Genomic DNA, 19,531 nt, shown 5'->3' with positions numbered 1-19,531 from the left:
TACCATCCCCCTCCTCATCTATCCCATTGAGCGTCTGCTCTGTGAGCAGAAGACTCCTCTCCATATTGTCTATGGATCTCAGTGTTGCCAGCTGCACATTTAGATCCAGTATCTGGGTTTCCAAATGCACAATGTGCTCACATCTCGCACAGCAGTATGCACCCTCGACCGGCTGGTCAAGGACTGCATACATGTGGCAAGATGTACACTGGATGGCATTAACAATTGTGGAGCACATTTCCTAATGGGGATTGCACCACACAGAAACGTTAATTAAAAATAAATACAAAGTATTAATTAAACCCCAAAAAAAGAAGCAATTCCTCCCTTGGAAACTCCCTGATTCCAAAGTCACTGAATCACATATAAGAAATAAAAGCAAAAAGCATGACTATTGGCAAATGCAATCGTAACATTGAAATTGTAACAAATAGAAGGAAATGTCATAGAATTGTGAAAATCACAGAATCTATAGACATGTTATTGGTATGATGAAAACACAGGAATAACCTTTTCATGAACTTTAATTTATTAATATCAAGTATGAGTGGCAAACACAGAAATGCATGCACTTAACCACTTTGACATGCTTGACCTTAACCTTTTCTTTTTTTAACACTGACATTTGCAGTACATGTACATCATGACTGGGAAGAACTTCCTGACCAATGCAGTACATGTATGTCATGTCCATCGCCCGCGTACAGTGTCTTCTTGGGAATGATGCAACAAGTTTTTCACACCTGGATTTGGGTGATCCTCTGCCATTCTTCCTTGCAGATCCTCTCCAGTTCCATCAGGTTGAATGGTGAACATTTTGAGGTCCCTCCAGAGATGCTTAATTAGGTTTAGGTCAGGACTCTGGCTGGGCCAGTCAAGAATGGTCACAGAGTTGTTCTGAAGCCACTCCTTTGTTATTTTAGCTGTGTGCTTAGGGTCATTGGCTTGTTGGAAGGTGAACCTTGGGGTGCAGAGTGTACATTAATGTTAAAAAATGAACTTTTTTGAATTTACCAAATGGCTGCAATAAAACAAAGAGTGAAACATTTAAAGGGGTCTGAATTATTTCCATACCCACTGTAGATATATTCCTTGAGGCATCTATGTAGCTTCCAAAATGGTGTCACTTGTGGGTTTTTTTCCACTGTTTAGGCATATTAGGGGCTCTTGAAATGAGACATGACACCAGCAGTCCATTCCATCAAAGTCTGCGTTCCAAAAAGTCACTCCTTCTTTTCTGAGTCTGCAGTGAGCCTAAACAATATTTTACCCCACATGTATCTGCATACTCGGGTGAAATTGCATATGAAATTGTATAGTGAGATTTCTCCTGTTACTATTGTGAAAATGAAAAATTTCGGGCTAAAAAAACATTTCTGTGGGGAAAATATGATTTTTTTTCTTTTAATGGCTCAATGTGAAAAAAATTTGTGAATCACCTGGAGGTTCAAGTTACTCACCACAGATCCATATAAGATCCCTGAGGGGTCTAGTTTCCAAAATGGTGTCACTTGTGGGGGGTTTCCACTGTCTAGGCACATAAGGGTAGACATGGCGTTCGCTAATTATTCCAACAAATTTTGCATTCAAAAAGTCAAATATCGCTCCTTCCCTTCCAAGCCCTGCTGTGCGCCTAAACAGCAGTTTGTCCTTACACATTGGCTATCAGCATACTCAGGTGGACTTGTACAACAAATTATTTGGTCTAATTTCTCCAGGTACCCTTGTGAAAATGCTAAATTTTGGGCTAAAAACATTTTTGTGGGGAAAATGCAATTTTTTTTATTTTCATTACTCAATGTTATAAACTTCTGTGAAACACCTGGGGGTTCAAGGTGCTCACCACACAAATAGATAAGTTATCTGAGGTGTCTAGTTTCCAAAATGTCACTTTGTGGGGGGTTTCCACTGTTTAGGCACATCAGGGGCTCTCCAAATGCTACACCGCGCTACATTGCATTCAAAAAGTCAAATGGTGCTCTTTCCCTTCCAATCCCTGCTGTACGCTCAAACAGTAGTTTTTCCCTACATATTGGGTATTAGCATACACAGTAGTTTTTCACAACATAGAATATCGACATACTCAGGATAAATTGCACAACAAATTGAATAGGGCAATTTTTCCTGTTACCCTAGTGAAAATGCAAAACTTGGGAGTAAAAAACATTTTTGTGGGGAAAATGCCATTCTTTTATTTTCATGGTTCAACGTTATAAACTTCTGTGAAGCACCTTGGGATTCAAATTGCTTACCACACATCTAGATAAGATCTCTGAGGGGTCCAGTTTCCAAAATGGTATAAATTGTTGGCGGTTTCCACTGTTGAGGCAAATCAGGGGCTCTCCAAATGCAATATGTTTTCCACAACATATAGGGTATTGTCATACTCAGGAGAATTCATACAACAAATTTGAGGTCCATTATTTCCTGTTACCCTTTGCCAAAATAAAAAATTGGGGTCTAAAGTAGCATTTTTTAAACAAAAAATTAAATGTTCATTTTTCCTTCCACATTCCAAAAACTCTTGTGAAGCACCTGAAGGGTTAATAAACATCTTGAGTGTGGTTTTGAGCACCTTGAGGGGTGTAGTTTTTAAAATAGTGTCACTTTTTTGTATTTTCTGTCATATAGACCCCTCAAAGTCACTTCAAATGTGATGTAGTCCCTAAAAGCATAGGTTTATAAATTTTGTTGGAAAAATGAGGAATCAATGGTCAATTTTTAAGCCTTACAACTTCCTAACAAAAAAATTGATCTGTCAAAAATTGTGGTGATGTAAAATTGACATGTGAAAATGTTGTTTTTTGGAGCTGGGCAATCTCGAACAGTAAAGTTTGGTATCTGTATTAAACACCTACTGTTTACGCATGGACACCCAACTCAGACTTCACCAGGAAGTCCATGTTATTGTTTGGGTTTGGCTGCCCGAACACAGGATGTTTGATGTGCTGTCATGTACATGACAGAGCGACAAACACTGCTTCTGATCGGTGGTGAAATCATCACAGCCGCTCAGAGAGTGGTGGTTACCATAGTGTCAAATGACAGCGCGAGCCCGCAGCTGTGATCAGAGGTATAAAGTTCACTTCCGGTCACTGGTATTAGTGATGGGACTACCCCTCCCATCAGCCAATGCCTGGTGCAGCTAATAACAGTGAGAGCAGGACCGGCGGATGGGAGTATTCCTCAGCAGGCTCCTGCGCTGTAAATAAATAATTAAAAAGAGTGGAGTGGGTTCATCGTATTTTTGATAACCAGTCACGCAAAACTCTCAGCTGAGGACTGCAACCCTCAGCTGTCAGCTTCCGCAAGGCTGGTTATCAAGAATAAGCAGCCCCCACATATATTGACTGTGAGTTAAGATGGAAGTCACAAACACAGGAATGAAATAGGTTTCAGCATAGGAGGCCAGACTTAACTAAACAGACAGAGGATAGAAATGGTATCTTTGCGGTCAGCATAAAAAACTAACAAAAAACCATGCAGAGTGTGCAAAAGAAACCACCGCACCGACTCACGGCGCGGTGGTGCCACTCTGCATCCCAGAGCTTCCAGCTAAAGATTAAATCATAATAGCAAGCTGGACAAAAACACAGTGGTAACAAATAAGCTAGCGGGGACTTAGCTTTTGCTGAAGTAGACAGGTCATCTGAAAGATCCAAGAGAACTGAACCAGTACTAGGACATTGACAGCTGGCATCAAGTAACGATCTGAGTGGAATTAAATAGAGCAGCCAGCCAAGACCTGAACGAGATCAGCTGGAGAAGGAATCTCAGAACCAGCAGCTCCACTCACAGCCACCAGAGGGAGTCCATGAACAGAACTCGCTGAAGTACCATTCATAACCACAGGAGGGAGCTCGAGAACAGAATTCACAACAGGGGTCCCCATGCCGTATTTTTAAATTATTTAAATAAATAATTTAAAATAATAACGTGGGGCAGCCCCCATTTTTGATAACCAGCCTTGCTAAAACTGACAGCTGACAGCTGGTATTCTCATCAGGCTGGTAAGGGGCCATGGACATTGCACCCCCAGCCTAAAAATTGCAGCTTGCAGGTGCCTAGAAATGGCGCATTTATTAAATGCACCAATTCAGGTACTTTGCCCGCCTCTTCCCACTTTCCCTGTAGCACTGGCAAGTGGGGTTCATATTTGTGGGTTTCGTGTCACCTTTGTTTTGTCAGGTGACATCAAGCCCTTGGATTCCTAATGGAGAGGCGTCTATAAGACACCTATTCATTACTAATCCTATAGTTATATGGTAAATAAAGACACAGCCAGAATAAAGAATTTTATTTGAAAGATAACAAAACACACTTTTACTTTTTCATTTAAAAATAACAAACACAGTTTAACTCATCTATTGCCTAATTCTATTGAATCCTTCATCTCCTGTAAGAAAACAAAAATAAAACGCAACCATGTCCCTCACCTATCCGTCGTTCTGTCCCACGCCATAATCCATGTCTGGAGGATGTGCCAAAATGTGACCGTCCAGGCTGAGAACCACTGGTGACTGAGCTGCTGCGAGCGCAGCCTCAGTGACTAGTGGTGATGTCATTGAGGTAGCCTTCTGTCACTGAGTCTGCATTCCCAGCCGGGCCTCTGAACTGTGGTGACCTCGGTGAGATCCTCGCTAGCACCGTGACTTTCTCATGTTTGGGCCCCCCATTCAAGTGAATGGGGTCCGGGTTCTGGCTCCGTGTCCGGGTATCTGAATCCAAAATTTTTGTAACCTGCCAGACCCGAACATCCAGGTGTATGGCAGTCTCTATTATCTATTAACTATTTTATGTTATATAACTCCCTGATTTAAGGGCATAAAAATTAAAAGTTTTAAAACTGCAAAACTTTCATCAATTTTTTTTTTTCACAAACATCCCAAGTCATATTGAATAAATTTTACCACTTTTATAAAGTACAATATGTCTTGAAAAAATGTCTCAGAATCAGTGGGATCTGTTGAAGTGTTGCAGAGTTCTTACCACATAAATTGACACTGGTCAGAGTTGTAAAATTTGGCCCAGTCATGAAAGTGAAAACACGCTCATGGGTGAAAGGTTTATATACTGATAATGATTGATGATGATTGATCCTCGCTCATTAACCAAACCGAAATGTAATTAAAGGAAACTAATAATACTAGATTACAAATTTGCTACACATAGATTCACTCCCGAAAAAGAATGTGAAGCAAATGCTGGCAGCATGTTTGTGTAGTGTACAATATCTAAATTAGATATTTAAATAAAAAATAAAACTGGTTTCACACTTGCGTAGGGCAGAGCTGCGGAGGGCTGCGTACTTCTTCCATGAAGCCCTGCCCACTGACGCACCTCTTCCATTCAGCTCCACCTACGTCGGTATGCGTCCTGCATTTCTATCTTTGACATTGGGTACGCAGGCCATGCGGATGTATGTGGATGCATCCACATGCGTCATTTTTACGCTGCGCCGACCACAACAAAATGCAACATGTTGCATTCGACGCAGTTCGGCGCAGCATCAGAACGATGCATGCAGACGCATCCACATACATCTGCATGGCCTGCATATCCAATGTTAAAGATAGGTACACAGGATGCATGCAGACGTAAGTAGAGCTGAAAGGAAGAGGTGCAGCAGTAGGCGGGCTTCATGGAATAAGTCTGCAGCTCTCCACAGCTCTACCCTATGCAAGCGTGAAACCAGTCTTATATTTTTATTCACTGTCAGAATGTGTGACAAAACCACTACAACAGTTCTGCACATATCATTCTAATATTTAGATTATCATTCACAGGTTGAGACAATAACTCAATTTTTTTAGTTTGGTACATCAGCACATACTATTGCTTTAGGCCTTTTTCTATCTCTATGCTGCGTGCTCTGAGCTCCTACCCCCTACACATTACAGGCATATAATTGCGCTCCTTGGCAATTTCTTATCTTTTATACATCCTGTGATAGCCCTCCTGATTGGCTAAGCTTTAGCAGTGTGTGAAATGGCGCAGGGCATTTTTTTTCTGATCCTAATGAACTATAAAAAATTCATCAATTGATCTGTTCATCTTTATTTGAGGATCATTTCTCTAGCAAGAGATAGATATGTATTCACTGTTTATTTTTGTCCAACCCAAAAATACAAGTTCTTTTTTCTAAAAAAAAGAGGAGCCAAATGATTCAGCTCATCCTCCTATCTGCCTGCAATAGCGCCCAAGTCTTACGGTTTTAAGTGCTTTTTTGTTTTTGGTATTTTCATTGAACGGTTTCTAAATACCAAGATGATTTTAGTTGCTTTTTTAGACATGAACCCACAATGACCTTTTTCCTTTCCTGTATATAAGACTATCATGGGTCCCAAGTCCCAACGATAAATTATTTGCCAGAATTTTTACATGTATTTAATAAGAACATGAGTCTGTATGAATTAGGTTCCACCTTCTTCTTTCCCGGTTTTTCTATTAAGATTATATTCACATTGTACATGGTTTTGAGTAAACTATCTTGCTCAAGTGTATTTTAACCCCTTCCAAATATTTTGCGTACCTATAGATCATGGTCGTATTGGGATTCCGATGTATAGGTACGCGTACGCCATGGCAATCATGCATTGCACAAGAGGTTGGATATTTAGCACATTAGAATGCTGTAGAAAAGTCTTTAATCCAGTCTGCAGATTCCCAAAAAGACCTTTATACTCAAAGATGGGGCAGTTCGATCCAATGGACCTCTCTGGTCTTGATTCGGCGTCTCCTTTCTTCTTAATATTGCCATCTTCCTTCCATGGTCCACGTGGATGACGCATCCTACGTCATCCATGCTGTGTTCTCTATCAAGCACCTGCACAGGCGCACTTCTCACTGCCCTATCAAAGGCAGGGCAAAGTACTGTAATGCATATGCACTGGCTTTATTTCTATTTTATTTCTATTTTATTTTGACACTATTTGGCCTCTCCCTACACATGTGCACTATAGTACTTTGCTCTGCCCTCAGCAGGGCAGAGAGAAGAGCGTCTGCACAGGATGGGTGCACTGTATCGATAACATAGGAGGTGTCATTAACATGAAGCAGTGAAGAAGAATGCAGCATTGGATCAGGACCAGATACGCAAATCGAACCGTGCCATGTGTAAGTATAATGAAAGGTTTGTTGTGGGATCTGCATAGGAGTTTGAGGACTTATGTACAACATTCTATAAAAAAGGAAGAATGGTGATGGTTGGACTATATATGGGTAAAACCTGGTGACAGGTTTCCTTTAAATAAAAAATACATATTATAAATTTCCCCTATAGCTTTAACGCTATCCCACCACTGTAATGACCTAATATTCCTGACTATTACACTTCTCTACCCATTGTACTGCTAGACCTTTCCCATAGAAGTTGTTTAACGGAATTACATTATCAATCAGTTGTATGATCAGGTCAAATTTTCACTGGAGATTTGATAACATATCACACATTTCATTTTGATCATATTTCTGCTTCAACGTCTGCAAGTTAAAAGGATATTGCTTTACCCCATGGGACATTCAAAATTCTTACTTCTAAAAGATATCCTTGTGATGGTTTCTCTGTTCAACATCCTGTTGAGAAATGGATTGGAATTATCCGCCACCTTCAAAGGAGAAGACCCCAGAATTAGTGTTGGAAATGTAGTGAGAATAAAATATATCTTTTTTCTCTTGGTTTGCCAAATGCATTCTGATGTAAAATGTAGCTGAACTCATGAAAGATTCATTATGCAAATGTGAAATTCTAGTTATATTTTATTTGTTAGTACTGGTGTAATGTGCTGCATGCAGTCCGATTGGAAAGAAAAAACAACTATTGCTACAAATAGGTTGACGTTATATGATTACTCATTTTATTTCTACAGAAGCTTTCTGAAAAAGTTATCATGCAAATCTCAATATTCAAACACTAATCCGATTAAACATATTTCATCTAAAATAGGTTTTCCTAATTTCTTCTTGTTTTTGCCTAGCATTAAGAATATAAGAAAAATGGATAAATTCTAATGCATATCTCAGGAAAAAAATTTAAAATTCAAATTCATTTTATTATTTATTAGTATATGAAAAATCCACGGCACGCTGCGAGAAATGGATGTAGGTGCTCAAGTAGGGTCTCTGACCCGTGTCAACAAACATGTAGAAAAACTTGGCACTCAATAGTTTCTGAAGAAGCATAAGTCTATTTAGAACACATCTTGACAAACAGATCAATTACTGAACGTTTTCGGTCCTATATGGACCTTCCTCAGAGCAATTTAGTTTACCTAGTACAAAAACATAATGTTTTGATGAAAAGAGAAATGTATGAACATTAGTCAGAAATCTTGTCTAATGATTAGTGTTGAGCGATACCTTCCGATATCCAGAAGTATCGATATCGGATTGGATCGGCCGATATCCAAAAAATATCGGATATCGCCGATACCGATACCCGATACCAATGCAAGTCAATGGGACACAAATATTGGAATGTAAATAAGCCCTTTCTGTCCTTCTACATCCTGTTCCAGAGGGGGGAAGAGTGTGGGCAGTGCGTGGGCGGACACTGAGAGGTCTGTGTGTGCTGGCAAGGTCTGTGCGGGCCTGCCGGGGATCTGTATGGGCCTCTTGGGGGTCTGTACGGGCTGCCAGGGGTCTGTGTGTGCCTGCTGGGGGTCTGTGCGGGCTGCCGGGGGTCTGTACGGGCCTGCCGGGGGTCTGTGTGGGCCTGCCGGGGGTCTGTGTGGGCTACCGGGGGTCTGTACAGGCCTGCTGGGGGTCTGTGCAGGCTGCCGGGTGTCTGTGTGTGCCTGCTGGGGGTCTGTGCGGGCTGCCGGGGGTCTGTGCGGGCTGCCGGGTGTGTGTGCGTGCCTGCCAGGGGTCTGTGTGGGCCTGACGGGGGTCTGTCCGGGCCTGCCGGGGTCTGTGCGGGCTGCTGGGGGTCTGTGCGGGCTGCTGGGGGTCTGTGCGGGCTGCCGGGGGTCTGTGTGGGCTGCCGGGGCTCTGTGCGGGCTGCCGGGGGTCTGTGCGGGCTGCCGGGGCTCTGTGCGGGCTGCCGGGGCTCTGTGCATGTTGCAGGCATCGTCCAATGGGACTACAAGTCCCATCGGACGATGCCTGCTATAGTGGCAGTGATTGAAACATTAGCCAATGATGGGACAGTAGCAGCGTCGGACTGGAGTAGTTTGGGCCCACCAGAGAAAATCATCCTAGGGGCCCACCATGCTTAAGGGGTACTAGCTGCAGAGTCTTTTCTTAGCTTTCATCTAGTCACGCACTCTTATTGGCAGCAGATAATTTTGTGGAAAGGAAAGCAGAAAAGTGCTGCCAAGAACAATGATATTCTATAAGCACAGAAAGATTTTATTATTTAGACATCATACACACACTAGACATAACACTTACACACCAGTCACACGCTAGACACAGGATACATACACGTGACACACACTAGTCACACGCTAGACACAGGATACATACGCGTGACACACACTAGTCACACGCTAGACACAGGATACATACGCGTGACACACACCAGTCACACACTAGACACAGGATACATACACGTGACACACACCAGTCACACGCTAGACACAGGATACATACACGCATGGCTGCCATCAGGAATTTCAGGGCCCCATACTGGCAAAATTTTTGGGGCCCCCTTGAGACTCCGCCCAGGCTCCACCTCCACCCATCGAACTTTCCACAATCCCACTGCCCACTCTTGGAAAAACTCCACTTCTGCATCCCATCCTCACCAATCACACATTATCAGTTCCCATCGAATACCATATCACATACGTAGCCAACAGATTTTGTTTTGGCCAAAAGATTTTTTTCATCCACCACCACAAGGCAGACTCTTTGGGATGGTAATACTCTATCTATTCTAACCTCTTAAAAATTTCTTTAAATATCCAATATTGTTTTAGGTCCATTTTTTAGTTTTCTTCAAGGGAATGAGTCACATACATTTTTTTAAATGACCAATAACACCATATACAAGAGACAAATACCGTCACGCCATGACAAGTCCATATATTACCATCACATAGTGACCGAATAGTACCACATCAAGGGACAAATACCATCACACCATAATCAGACAAAATATTACCACCATATAGTGAGCAGATAATAATGACGAACTGAAAGGATCTGCCATATAGAGTATGTCCGAATGTTCCACTGTTGATGTAAAAAAATAGTCCCTAGTCTCACTTTTGGCATTGATGTATGAGAAATTTATCCACGCAGCAATTGCCATAAAGTGAGACTTTGAACTATAGTAACCACAGTGATGCACTGCAGGAGCCATTGTCTCCTTTCAATGTGTCACTGAAGGTCCTATAGAGCAGTAACATCACCCGATGTCACTGTTCTATAGGGGAGATCGTCGTGGGACACTCGATATTAATTGGACTACGGCAGACAGGTAGTATACAGTTTATTATTTTACATTTTTTGCAGGCGCTGAAGTATGGTAAGTATGGTTAAATGAAGAATATTAAAATACTTTTTTCCTAATGTGTGTGTGTTTTATTAACCCTTTATTACTATTGGGTTAATAATGGATAGGCGTCTTATTGATGCCTCTCCATTATTAACCCGGCTTAATGTCACCTTACATTAGCAAGGTGACATTAAGCCCTTATTACCCCATATCCCACCGCTACACGGGAGTGAGATGAGAGAGGCTAAGTGCCGGAATTGGCGCATCTTACAGATGCGCCATTTCTGGGGCGGCTGCGGACTGGTATTTGTAGCCGGGGGGGCCAATATCAATGGCCCCTCTCTAGGCTATGAATATCAGCCCGCCTTTCTGGCTATAAAATATAGGGGGACCCCACGTCATTTTTTGGGGTCGTCCCCCTATTTTAATAGCCAGTAAAGGCTACACAGACAGCTGCGGGCTGATATTCATAGCAGGCTACAAATATTGGCCCCCGGCCGTCGGCTTTCCCCCTCTGGCGCAGAAAATTGTGAGGGAGCTCACGCCATTTTTTTCCGTTTTTTTTTTTTATTAAACGCTCATTAAGGCCTCTTTCACACTTGCGTCGGTACGGGTCCGTCGCTATGCGTTGGGCCGACGTACTGACGCACGTTGTGACATTTGTGCCCCGACGTGGGCAGCGGATGCAGTTTCTCAATGAATCTGCTGCCCATTCTGAAGTCCGGGGAGGATGGGGTGGAGTTTCGGCCCCCCAGTGGGGGAAAGCCGAATATCAGCCCGCAGCTGTGTGCGTAGCCTTTACTGGCTATTAAAATAGGGGGACCCCCCAAAGAAATGACGTGGGGTCCCCCTATATTTTATAGCCAGAAAGGCTATGCAGACAGCTGCAGGCTGATATTCATAGCGTAGAGAGGGGCCATGGATATTGCCCCCCCCCCCCCGGCTACAAATACCAGTCCGCAGCTGCCCCGGAAATGGCGCATCTGTAAGATGCGCCAATTCAGGCACTTAGCCCCTCTCTTCCCACTCCCGTGTAGCGGTGGGATATGGGGTAATAAGGGGTTACGGTCACCTTGCTATTGTAAGGTGACATTAAGCCGGGTCAATAACAGAGAGGCGTCAATAAGACGCCTATCCATTATTAATCCAATAGTAATAATAATAATAATTTTTATTTATATAGCGCCAACATATTCCGCAGCGCTTTACAACTTATAGAGGGGACTTGTACAGACAATAGACATTACAGCATAACAGAAATCACAGTTCAAAATAGATACCAGGAGGAATGAGGGCCCTGCTCGCAAGCTTACAAACTATGAGGAAAAGGGGAGACACGAGAGGTGGATGGTAACAATTGCTTTAGTTATTTGGACCAGCCATAGTGTAAGGCTCGGGTGTTCATGTAAAGCTGCATGAACCAGTTAACAGCCTAAGTATGTAGCAGTACAGACACAGAGGGCTATTAACTGCATAAAGTGTATGAGAACACGATGCAAGGAACCTGATTATGTGTTTTGTTTTTTTTCTATTTTTAATAGGCCACACAGGGATAGTTAGGTTAATGCGTTGAGGCGGTAGGCCAGTCTGAACAAATGCGTTTTTAGGGCACGCTTAAAACTGTGGGGATTGGGGATTAATCGTATTAACCTACGTAGTGCATTCCAAAGAATCGGCGCAGCACGTGTAAAGTCTTGGAGACGGGAGTGGGAGGTTCTGATTATTGAGGATGCTAACCTGAGGTCATTAGCGGAGCGGAGGGCACGGGTAGGGTGGTAGACTGAGACCAGAGAGGAGATGTAGGGTGGTGCTGAGCCATGGAGTGCTTTGTGGATGAGCGTAGTAGTTTTGTTCTGGATTCTGGAGTGGATGGGAAGCCAGTGTAATGACTGGCACAAGGTAGAGGCATCGGTGTAACGGTTGGTGAGGAATATGATCCTGGCAGCAGCATTCAGGACAGATTGGAGCGGGGAGAGTTTGGTAAGAGGGAGGCCGATTAGTAGAGAGTTACAATAGTCCAGACGGGAATGAATAAGAGAAACAGTAAGAGTTTTTGCAGAGTCGAAAGTAAGAAAAGGGCGAATTCTAGAAATGTTTTTGAGATGCAGATAAGAAGAGCGAGCCAGTGATCAGATGTTGGGGGTGAATGAAAGCTCGGAATCAAGGATGACCCCAAGGCAGCGGGCAATAGTAATAAAGGGTTAATAAAACACACACATTAGGAAAAAAGTATTTTAATATTCTTCATTTAACCATACTTACCATACTTCAGTGCCTGCAAAAAGCGTAAAATAACAAACCGTATACTACCTGTTCGCCGTAGCCCAATTAATAATGAGTGTCCCACGACAATTTCCCCTATAGAACATGTAGTATGTATGTAGTATGTATGTAGTATGTATGTATGTAGTATGTATGTAGTATGTATGTATGTAGTATGTAGTATGTAGTATGTATGTAGTATGCATGTAGTATGTATGTATTATGTATGTAGTATGTAGTATGCATGTAGTATGTAGTATGCATGTAGTATGTATGTAGTATGTATGTAGTATGTAGTATGTATGTATGTAGTATATAGTATGTATGTAGTATGTAGTATGTATGTATGTAGTATATAGTATGTATGTAGTATGCATGTAGTATGTATGTAGTATGTATGTATGTAGTTTGTAGTATGTATGTAGTATGTATGTATGTAGTATGAAGTATGCATGTAGTATATAGTATGTATGTAGTATGTATGTAGTATGAAGTATGTATGTCTGTTTGTAGTATGTAGTATATATGTAGTATGTATGTAGTTTTGTATGTTTTTTTATACATACAACACATTAGCCGGATGATGGGACTCCTACTGTCCCATCATTGGCTAATGTGTCAATCACTGTCACTGTAGCTAGCATCATCCGATGGGACTTATAGTCCCATCAGACGATGCCTGCACACACGCACAGACCCACGGCAGCCCGCACAGACCCGCGACAGCCCGCACAGAGCCCTGGCAGCCCGCACAGACCCCCGGCAGGCCGCACAGACCCCCAGCAGCCCGCACAGACCCCCGGCAGCCCACACAGAGCCCCGGCAGACCCACACAGACCCCCGACAGGCCCGCACAGACCCCTGGCAGGCCCGCACAGACCCCTGGCATCCCGCACAGACCCCCAGCAGCCCGCACAGTCCCCTGGCAGCCCGCACAGACCCAAGGCAGGTCCGTACAGACCTCCGGCAGGTCCGCACAGACTCCCGGCATCCCGCACAGACCCCTGGCAGCCCGCACAGACCCTCGGCAGCCCGTACAGACCCCCGGCATGCCCGTACAGACCCCCGGCAGGCCCGCACAGACCCCCCACAGTCACTCATAGATTCCACCCGCACACACACACACGCAGTCTCTGCCCACACACCACCCACGCTCCATTATATTGTATCATTGCACTATGGGAACTTCCGATTCCGGTATCCGATATCGCAAAAGTATTGGAACTCGGTATCGGAATTCCGATACAGCGAATATCGGCTGATACCCGAGATTTGCAGTATCGGAATGCTCAACACTACTAATGATATTCAACACTTATACGATATCTTATATAGTTCATACATGTCAAAAAAGGACATATCAATAGCTAATGCAGCGTAAATCGTCCAGGGAAGCAGTTACAGTATGATATTTAAGCAATACTTCAAATACTATAAACTTATGGTGAAAAAAGGATATAAGTGCTCCTTAAAGAGAGTGTTGGGGTAACCTTGTGGACCTAATTCGGTGACGTGGATGGTTTCCCCTTGATAAATTAGTATCGCTGGATATAGTAAGGTGTCAAGGTAATGGTTCAAGAGACTATTATTTCTGTTAGGGAAGAAATGCGGTATGCTCAGACAATTACACTGCATGCATGCTCATCGATATTAAGCTCCAGCGCTGGTGGCGTCCTAAGTCGCTTGGGAGTATGCGCTATAGATTGCTTTTCAATTGTTTCAGCGTATTATTGGCGACCGCATAATTCATTAGAAGGGTATTCAGTCAGACTATACACATTGATTCATTTCTCCTGGTGAACATTCTTTCATACTTCTCCTATTTGATGGTTATGCACTAATTGTCTGACCATACCGCATTTCTTCCCTAACAGAAATAATATTCTCTTGAACCATTACCTTGACACCTTATCCCTTTATTCCTTATCTTAGGGTACTGGCACGGCACGTCTGAATACTATCACTGTATCTACTTTCATAGGCACGTTATACTATATCCAGCTATACTAATTTATCTAAGGAGAAACCATCCACATCATCGAATTAGGTCCACAAGGATACCCCACCACTCTCTTTAAGGAGCACTGATATCCTTTTTTCACCATAAGTTTATAGTATTTGAAGTATTGCTTAAATATCATACTGTAACTGCTTCCCTGGACAGGGTTTATGCTGCGTTAGCTACTGATATGTGTCCTTTTTTGACATGTATGAACTATATAAGATATATTATAAGTGTTGAATATCATTAGACAAGATTTCTGACGAATGTTCATATATTACTCTTTTCCTCAAAACATTATGTTTTTGTACTAGATAAACTAAATTGCTCTGAGGAAGGTCCATATAGGACCGAAAACGTTCAGCAATTGATCTGTTTGTCAAGATGTGTAATAAATAGACTTATCCTTGTTCAGAAACTATTGAGTGCCAAGTTTTTCTACATTTTTATTATTTATTAACCATGCATACACTTCCATCATCTACTTCAGAAAGTAAATTTAATACCATGAAAATCTCAAAATGTATTTGTGTATTAGTCATGTTTTTCATAGATCATTCATTAAATCAATTACTTTTTGTTATTCTTGCGATAGCGATGCCTAAATTGCCCTCCTCAACATTGAAATTACAATTCCAAGGAGGAAAAGTTGTGAAATTAAGAAAATCACAGCATATACAGACACAGTAATGATATTCTAATGAAAAAATGGAAACACAGTTTTCAAAAATATCTTGATTTATTCAATATCAGGTATAAGCGACAAGGTTTCAATACAACTTCAGGCTGCATGTTGCCGCTGCTGTTGTGAGAAGCCTATGTGGCCTAAACATACTAGCAGGGCTTGAAGCATCTATGGTCTTGTCTTCCAATGAGCACCTCAGGGATGTCAGTGGTAGGCAAATGCAAAGGGAGTTGCCAGCAGCGGATCTTGATAATTATGCACCCGAGTGCATTCAGCATGGCAAAATATTACTCAGACCTCTTTGATAGCAGCCAAGGCTATAAGTGCACAGATATCTGTTGTGATAAAGTCACTGGCAAAGTAATGGAGGGGAGATATTTATCACTGAGGTAATTAGCTTCATTGATGTGAACCTAGGAAAATGCTCCAGCACTCAAAGTGCTGAGAGGGCTTAATCGGCCATGTCTAAGGCTAGGTTTAGTGAACAGCTGAACAGTGGGTTGCAGGCTGTTTACCACATCTCCTCCCCAGTGTGGATTCCAAAGATAAAAGCACAGCCTTCTCGCTCATTCACTGTTGGGTGAGCTTTGGGATGAGAGCTCTAGAGCTGCGTTTGATGATAAGGAAAATTGAACCAATTTTTTATGTTTTGTTTCCGAAGCTGCAACAGGCCATTTGTGTCATTTGTTTTGTTATTTTCCCATTAGGCCAGAAAGGCCATGTTTATTTTTCTAACTCTGCTGGTTTATGTGAGTCGCCCGCCTGGGCCGTGGGGTACTCGATACTGGGTCGATACAGGGGGATGTCACCATGGCGACCCGGTCCATGGCCTTGGGCGCCCATGAAAAAGGGGAAGGTCTTTAAAGGGAATAAAGTTTATGTTCGTGACGCCACCTGTGGTATTCAGTCAGTGGGAACTGATGCTACTTTGGAAGTCTGCTGGAGTGATGTTATAGCAGCTACATGGTATAACTTCCCACAGGTGAAGTATATCCCCAGGGCTCCCGGTGTGTAGATGGAAGATGGCGAAAGGCGCAGTGAAGAATGAGGACACAGGTTTGCAGTCTCTTTACCTTGCTTACTGTCGACTTTAGGCAACCACAGCCCAGGGCACCAGATCACAGGGCAGGCAGGGTCTGGCCGGCTTGGAGGCGAATCCAGAGTCCCCTTTACCTAGTGGAGTTAAAAGCCTTCCTCTAGTGCAGTGGTGTTGTAGTTCCTTACTGCCTATGGCTTCAGATAAGGTCCTCACAGATGTTCTCTCTCTGTCCCTCGTATAGCATAGGACAATAACCCGTATGGCTGGTGACTTGAGTCTGTTTATAGGAACTCTAGCACGCCCCGGGCTCTAAAGGTGTCACCGTGTCTCCTGAGTATTAAGGCGGACAGGTAACTTGAAGTTCAGCTATCCTGCTGGTCTCTGATGTAAAATAGAGTCCTTGCAACCTTGGTGGTCCGGCTACCGGTTATCTGCGCTTCAGAGGGAGGCAGCCTGATCTTAGCTGGTCTCCCCTGATGTCACTCTCCTGTGCTTCGCTCTCCTGCACACTCACTGAATGTTCGGCTTTCTCTATGTCTTTTTTCAGGAGCTGTAGTGCTTCAGACTACACTACCCCTTCAGACCTTCTGACACTCTATGTCGGTCTGCTCTCTTCTGTGTCTCTCACTTTCTGAACTGAAACTAAACTCTTTCCCTCCAGATCAGGATGTATTTATAGGTGAGTTCACCCTAAACTACTCTTAGAGCTCCCCCCTTCTGGGCTGGATTGTGAACATTTTGTATGCATTGTGGTTACCTGATAAAAGATATTCCTTCATCGCTTCCAAATGTAACATCACTCTCCCCATGAGGAAAGCAATGCTACTGTGACAACCAGAATCCTGGGGCACCACATATGCAGTGCCACAATAAACCAGGGGAAGATTTAAAGAGACAGCATTCCTATGTCTACCTTTATGTGCAGGTGAGTGAGCCAGTCCTCCACACTGTGCATTTTGCTCATACTTGGTGCTGAATATATCAAGATGCTTTGAAAATTTTGGCTCCATTTTTCATATTTTGCATATCATTAACATGTTTATTAATCCTGTGATTTTCTTAATTCAACAACTTTACCTTCTTGGTGTTGTAATTTCAGTGTTGAGGAGTGTATTGTTTTAATCTCTTACTTTTATAGAAGCTCTTCTTTCTACACCTATCTCTAGAATGAGTATGTCTCGACTTACCATCTTGCATGGAAGTGTATCCAACCTGAATGGAAAAGTGACTGGTTATGCACATTCAAATCTATAGGAGCTCTGAAAATAGCCAAGCACACTTACTTGGCACCTCAGTACTGTATTAGGTACTCTGGTAGAAGTGAATAGAGAGAGTTGTGCATGCACAGCTACTTCTCCATTCACACTGATGTTGAAACCAGGCAGGACAGGTGTAAAAGGATCCCTTCTCTGAATACAGAAAAAATATTGAACATGCATCTCGGTCCACGTCATATTAAAAATAGCTTTTAATATCTGAAAATAAAAGTAAGTCTTTCAACACTAGTATAATTTGGCTTATAAGTCAGAACTTTGCAAAGGTATTTGATATTGCACCAGAAATCAGCCTTATACCGAAGCTCCTGAAGCAGAGACTAGAGGAGCAGATGGGTAAGATATTGGCTAAAGGACAGGAAACATTAATGTCGCAAATGGTACATTCTCTAAATGGGATATAGTCATCAGTGGGGTAACGCAGAGATCTGTGCTGGGATCTTTTCTTTTTAATAAATTGGGAGGCAGTGACAGGTGTTATATGCGAGGGTAGCTATGTATCCCCCAGGATGTTCAAAGAAGAGTATTAAGGCCGTTGGAGTGCGTTGCAGTCACAGGTATAGCTGTAGTTGTAATGCAGAATAAAAGTAAATGTGGTCTTGGACAAGCTGCCCAAGGCAGATTTAAGAAAACCTGGCATGGGCTTTTATTTTTGGAGCGAACTACAGGATAGTAGTGGGGCAGTTTTCTCCCTCCGAGCTGGATCTTACAAGTGGCCCATGGCCACAAATTCCATTTAAAAACCCTGCAGAAAAAGAGTGGGTGTGTCAGTCTTGGTTTGCAAAGTTGCAGAGCAGGTGGCTCTGCAAAGCTCAGCCAGTGTTAAGTAACATGGAGCCAAGTGAAGCCAAAAGGCCAGGCACCTCTCAGCGTACCACGGTGGTGCATTCGCCCATGGCAACCAGTCTCTGATACGGACTATCTTGATTCCTGGCTGCAATCCAGAGGATACTGTGTGCTGTTTACTTTGTGAGTTTTGGACATTAAACACCTTTGTTTTGAAGTTTCCTGGGTCACTGCCTGTCTGTTAAACTGCATCAACCTCGCTTAACTACTATATTATATATATATATATATATATATATATACATAAATATATATACACTCACTGGCCACTTTATTAGGTACACCTGTCCAACTTCTTGTTAACACTTAATTTCTAATCAGCCAATCACATGGCGGCAACTCAGTGCATTTAGGCATGTAGACATGGTCAAGACAATCTCCTGCAGTTCAAACCGAGCATCAGTATGGGGAAGAAAGGTGATTTGAGTGCCTTTGAACGTGGCATGGTTGTTGGTGCCAGAAGGGCTGGTCTGAGTATTTCAGAAACTGCTGATCTACTGGGATTTTCACGCACAACCATCTCTAGGGTTTACAGAGAATGGTCCGAAAAAGAAAAAAAATCCAGTGAGCGGCAGTTCTGTGGGCGGAAATGCCTTGTTGATGCCAGAGGTCAGAGGAGAATGGGCAGACTGGTTCGAGCTGATAGAAAGGCAACAGTGACTCAAATCGCCACCCGTTACAACCAAGGTAGGCCTAAGAGCATCTCTGAACGCACAGTGCATCGAACTTTGAGGCAGATGGGCTACAGCAGCAGAAGACCACACCGGGTACCACTCCTTTCAGCTAAGAACAGGAAACTGAGGCTACAATTTGTACAAGCTCATCGAAATTGGACAGTAGAAGATTGGAAAAACGTTGCTTGGTCTGATGAGTCTCGATTTCTGCTGCGACATTCGGATGGTAGGGTCAGAATTTGGCGTAAACAATATGAAAGCATGGATCCATCCTGCCTTGTATGGAGCATCTTTGGGATGTGCAGCCG

At 42.9% G+C, this 19,531-nt stretch overlaps 1 protein-coding gene across 1 annotated transcript in view; it reads right to left on the bottom strand.

The window, feature by feature from the left end:
- Nucleotides 1–19,531, bottom strand: part of LOC143764772 (carbonic anhydrase-related protein 10-like) — a 2,293,337-nt gene that overhangs the window by 402,506 nt on the left and 1,871,300 nt on the right. Inside the window, exon 6 of the mRNA XM_077250719.1 lies at nucleotides 7,535–7,607. Within this exon, the coding sequence (XP_077106834.1) occupies nucleotides 7,535–7,607 (73 nt within the window). The remainder of the gene's footprint in view (nucleotides 1–7,534; nucleotides 7,608–19,531) is intronic.

This window comes from Ranitomeya variabilis, chromosome 4 (assembly GCF_051348905.1).
Source record: "Ranitomeya variabilis isolate aRanVar5 chromosome 4, aRanVar5.hap1, whole genome shotgun sequence".
NCBI classification, from domain to species: Eukaryota; Metazoa; Chordata; class Amphibia; order Anura; family Dendrobatidae; genus Ranitomeya; species Ranitomeya variabilis.
The sequence above is the reverse complement of the archived record's forward strand: the minus strand, read 5'-3'. Positions and strand labels throughout refer to the sequence as shown.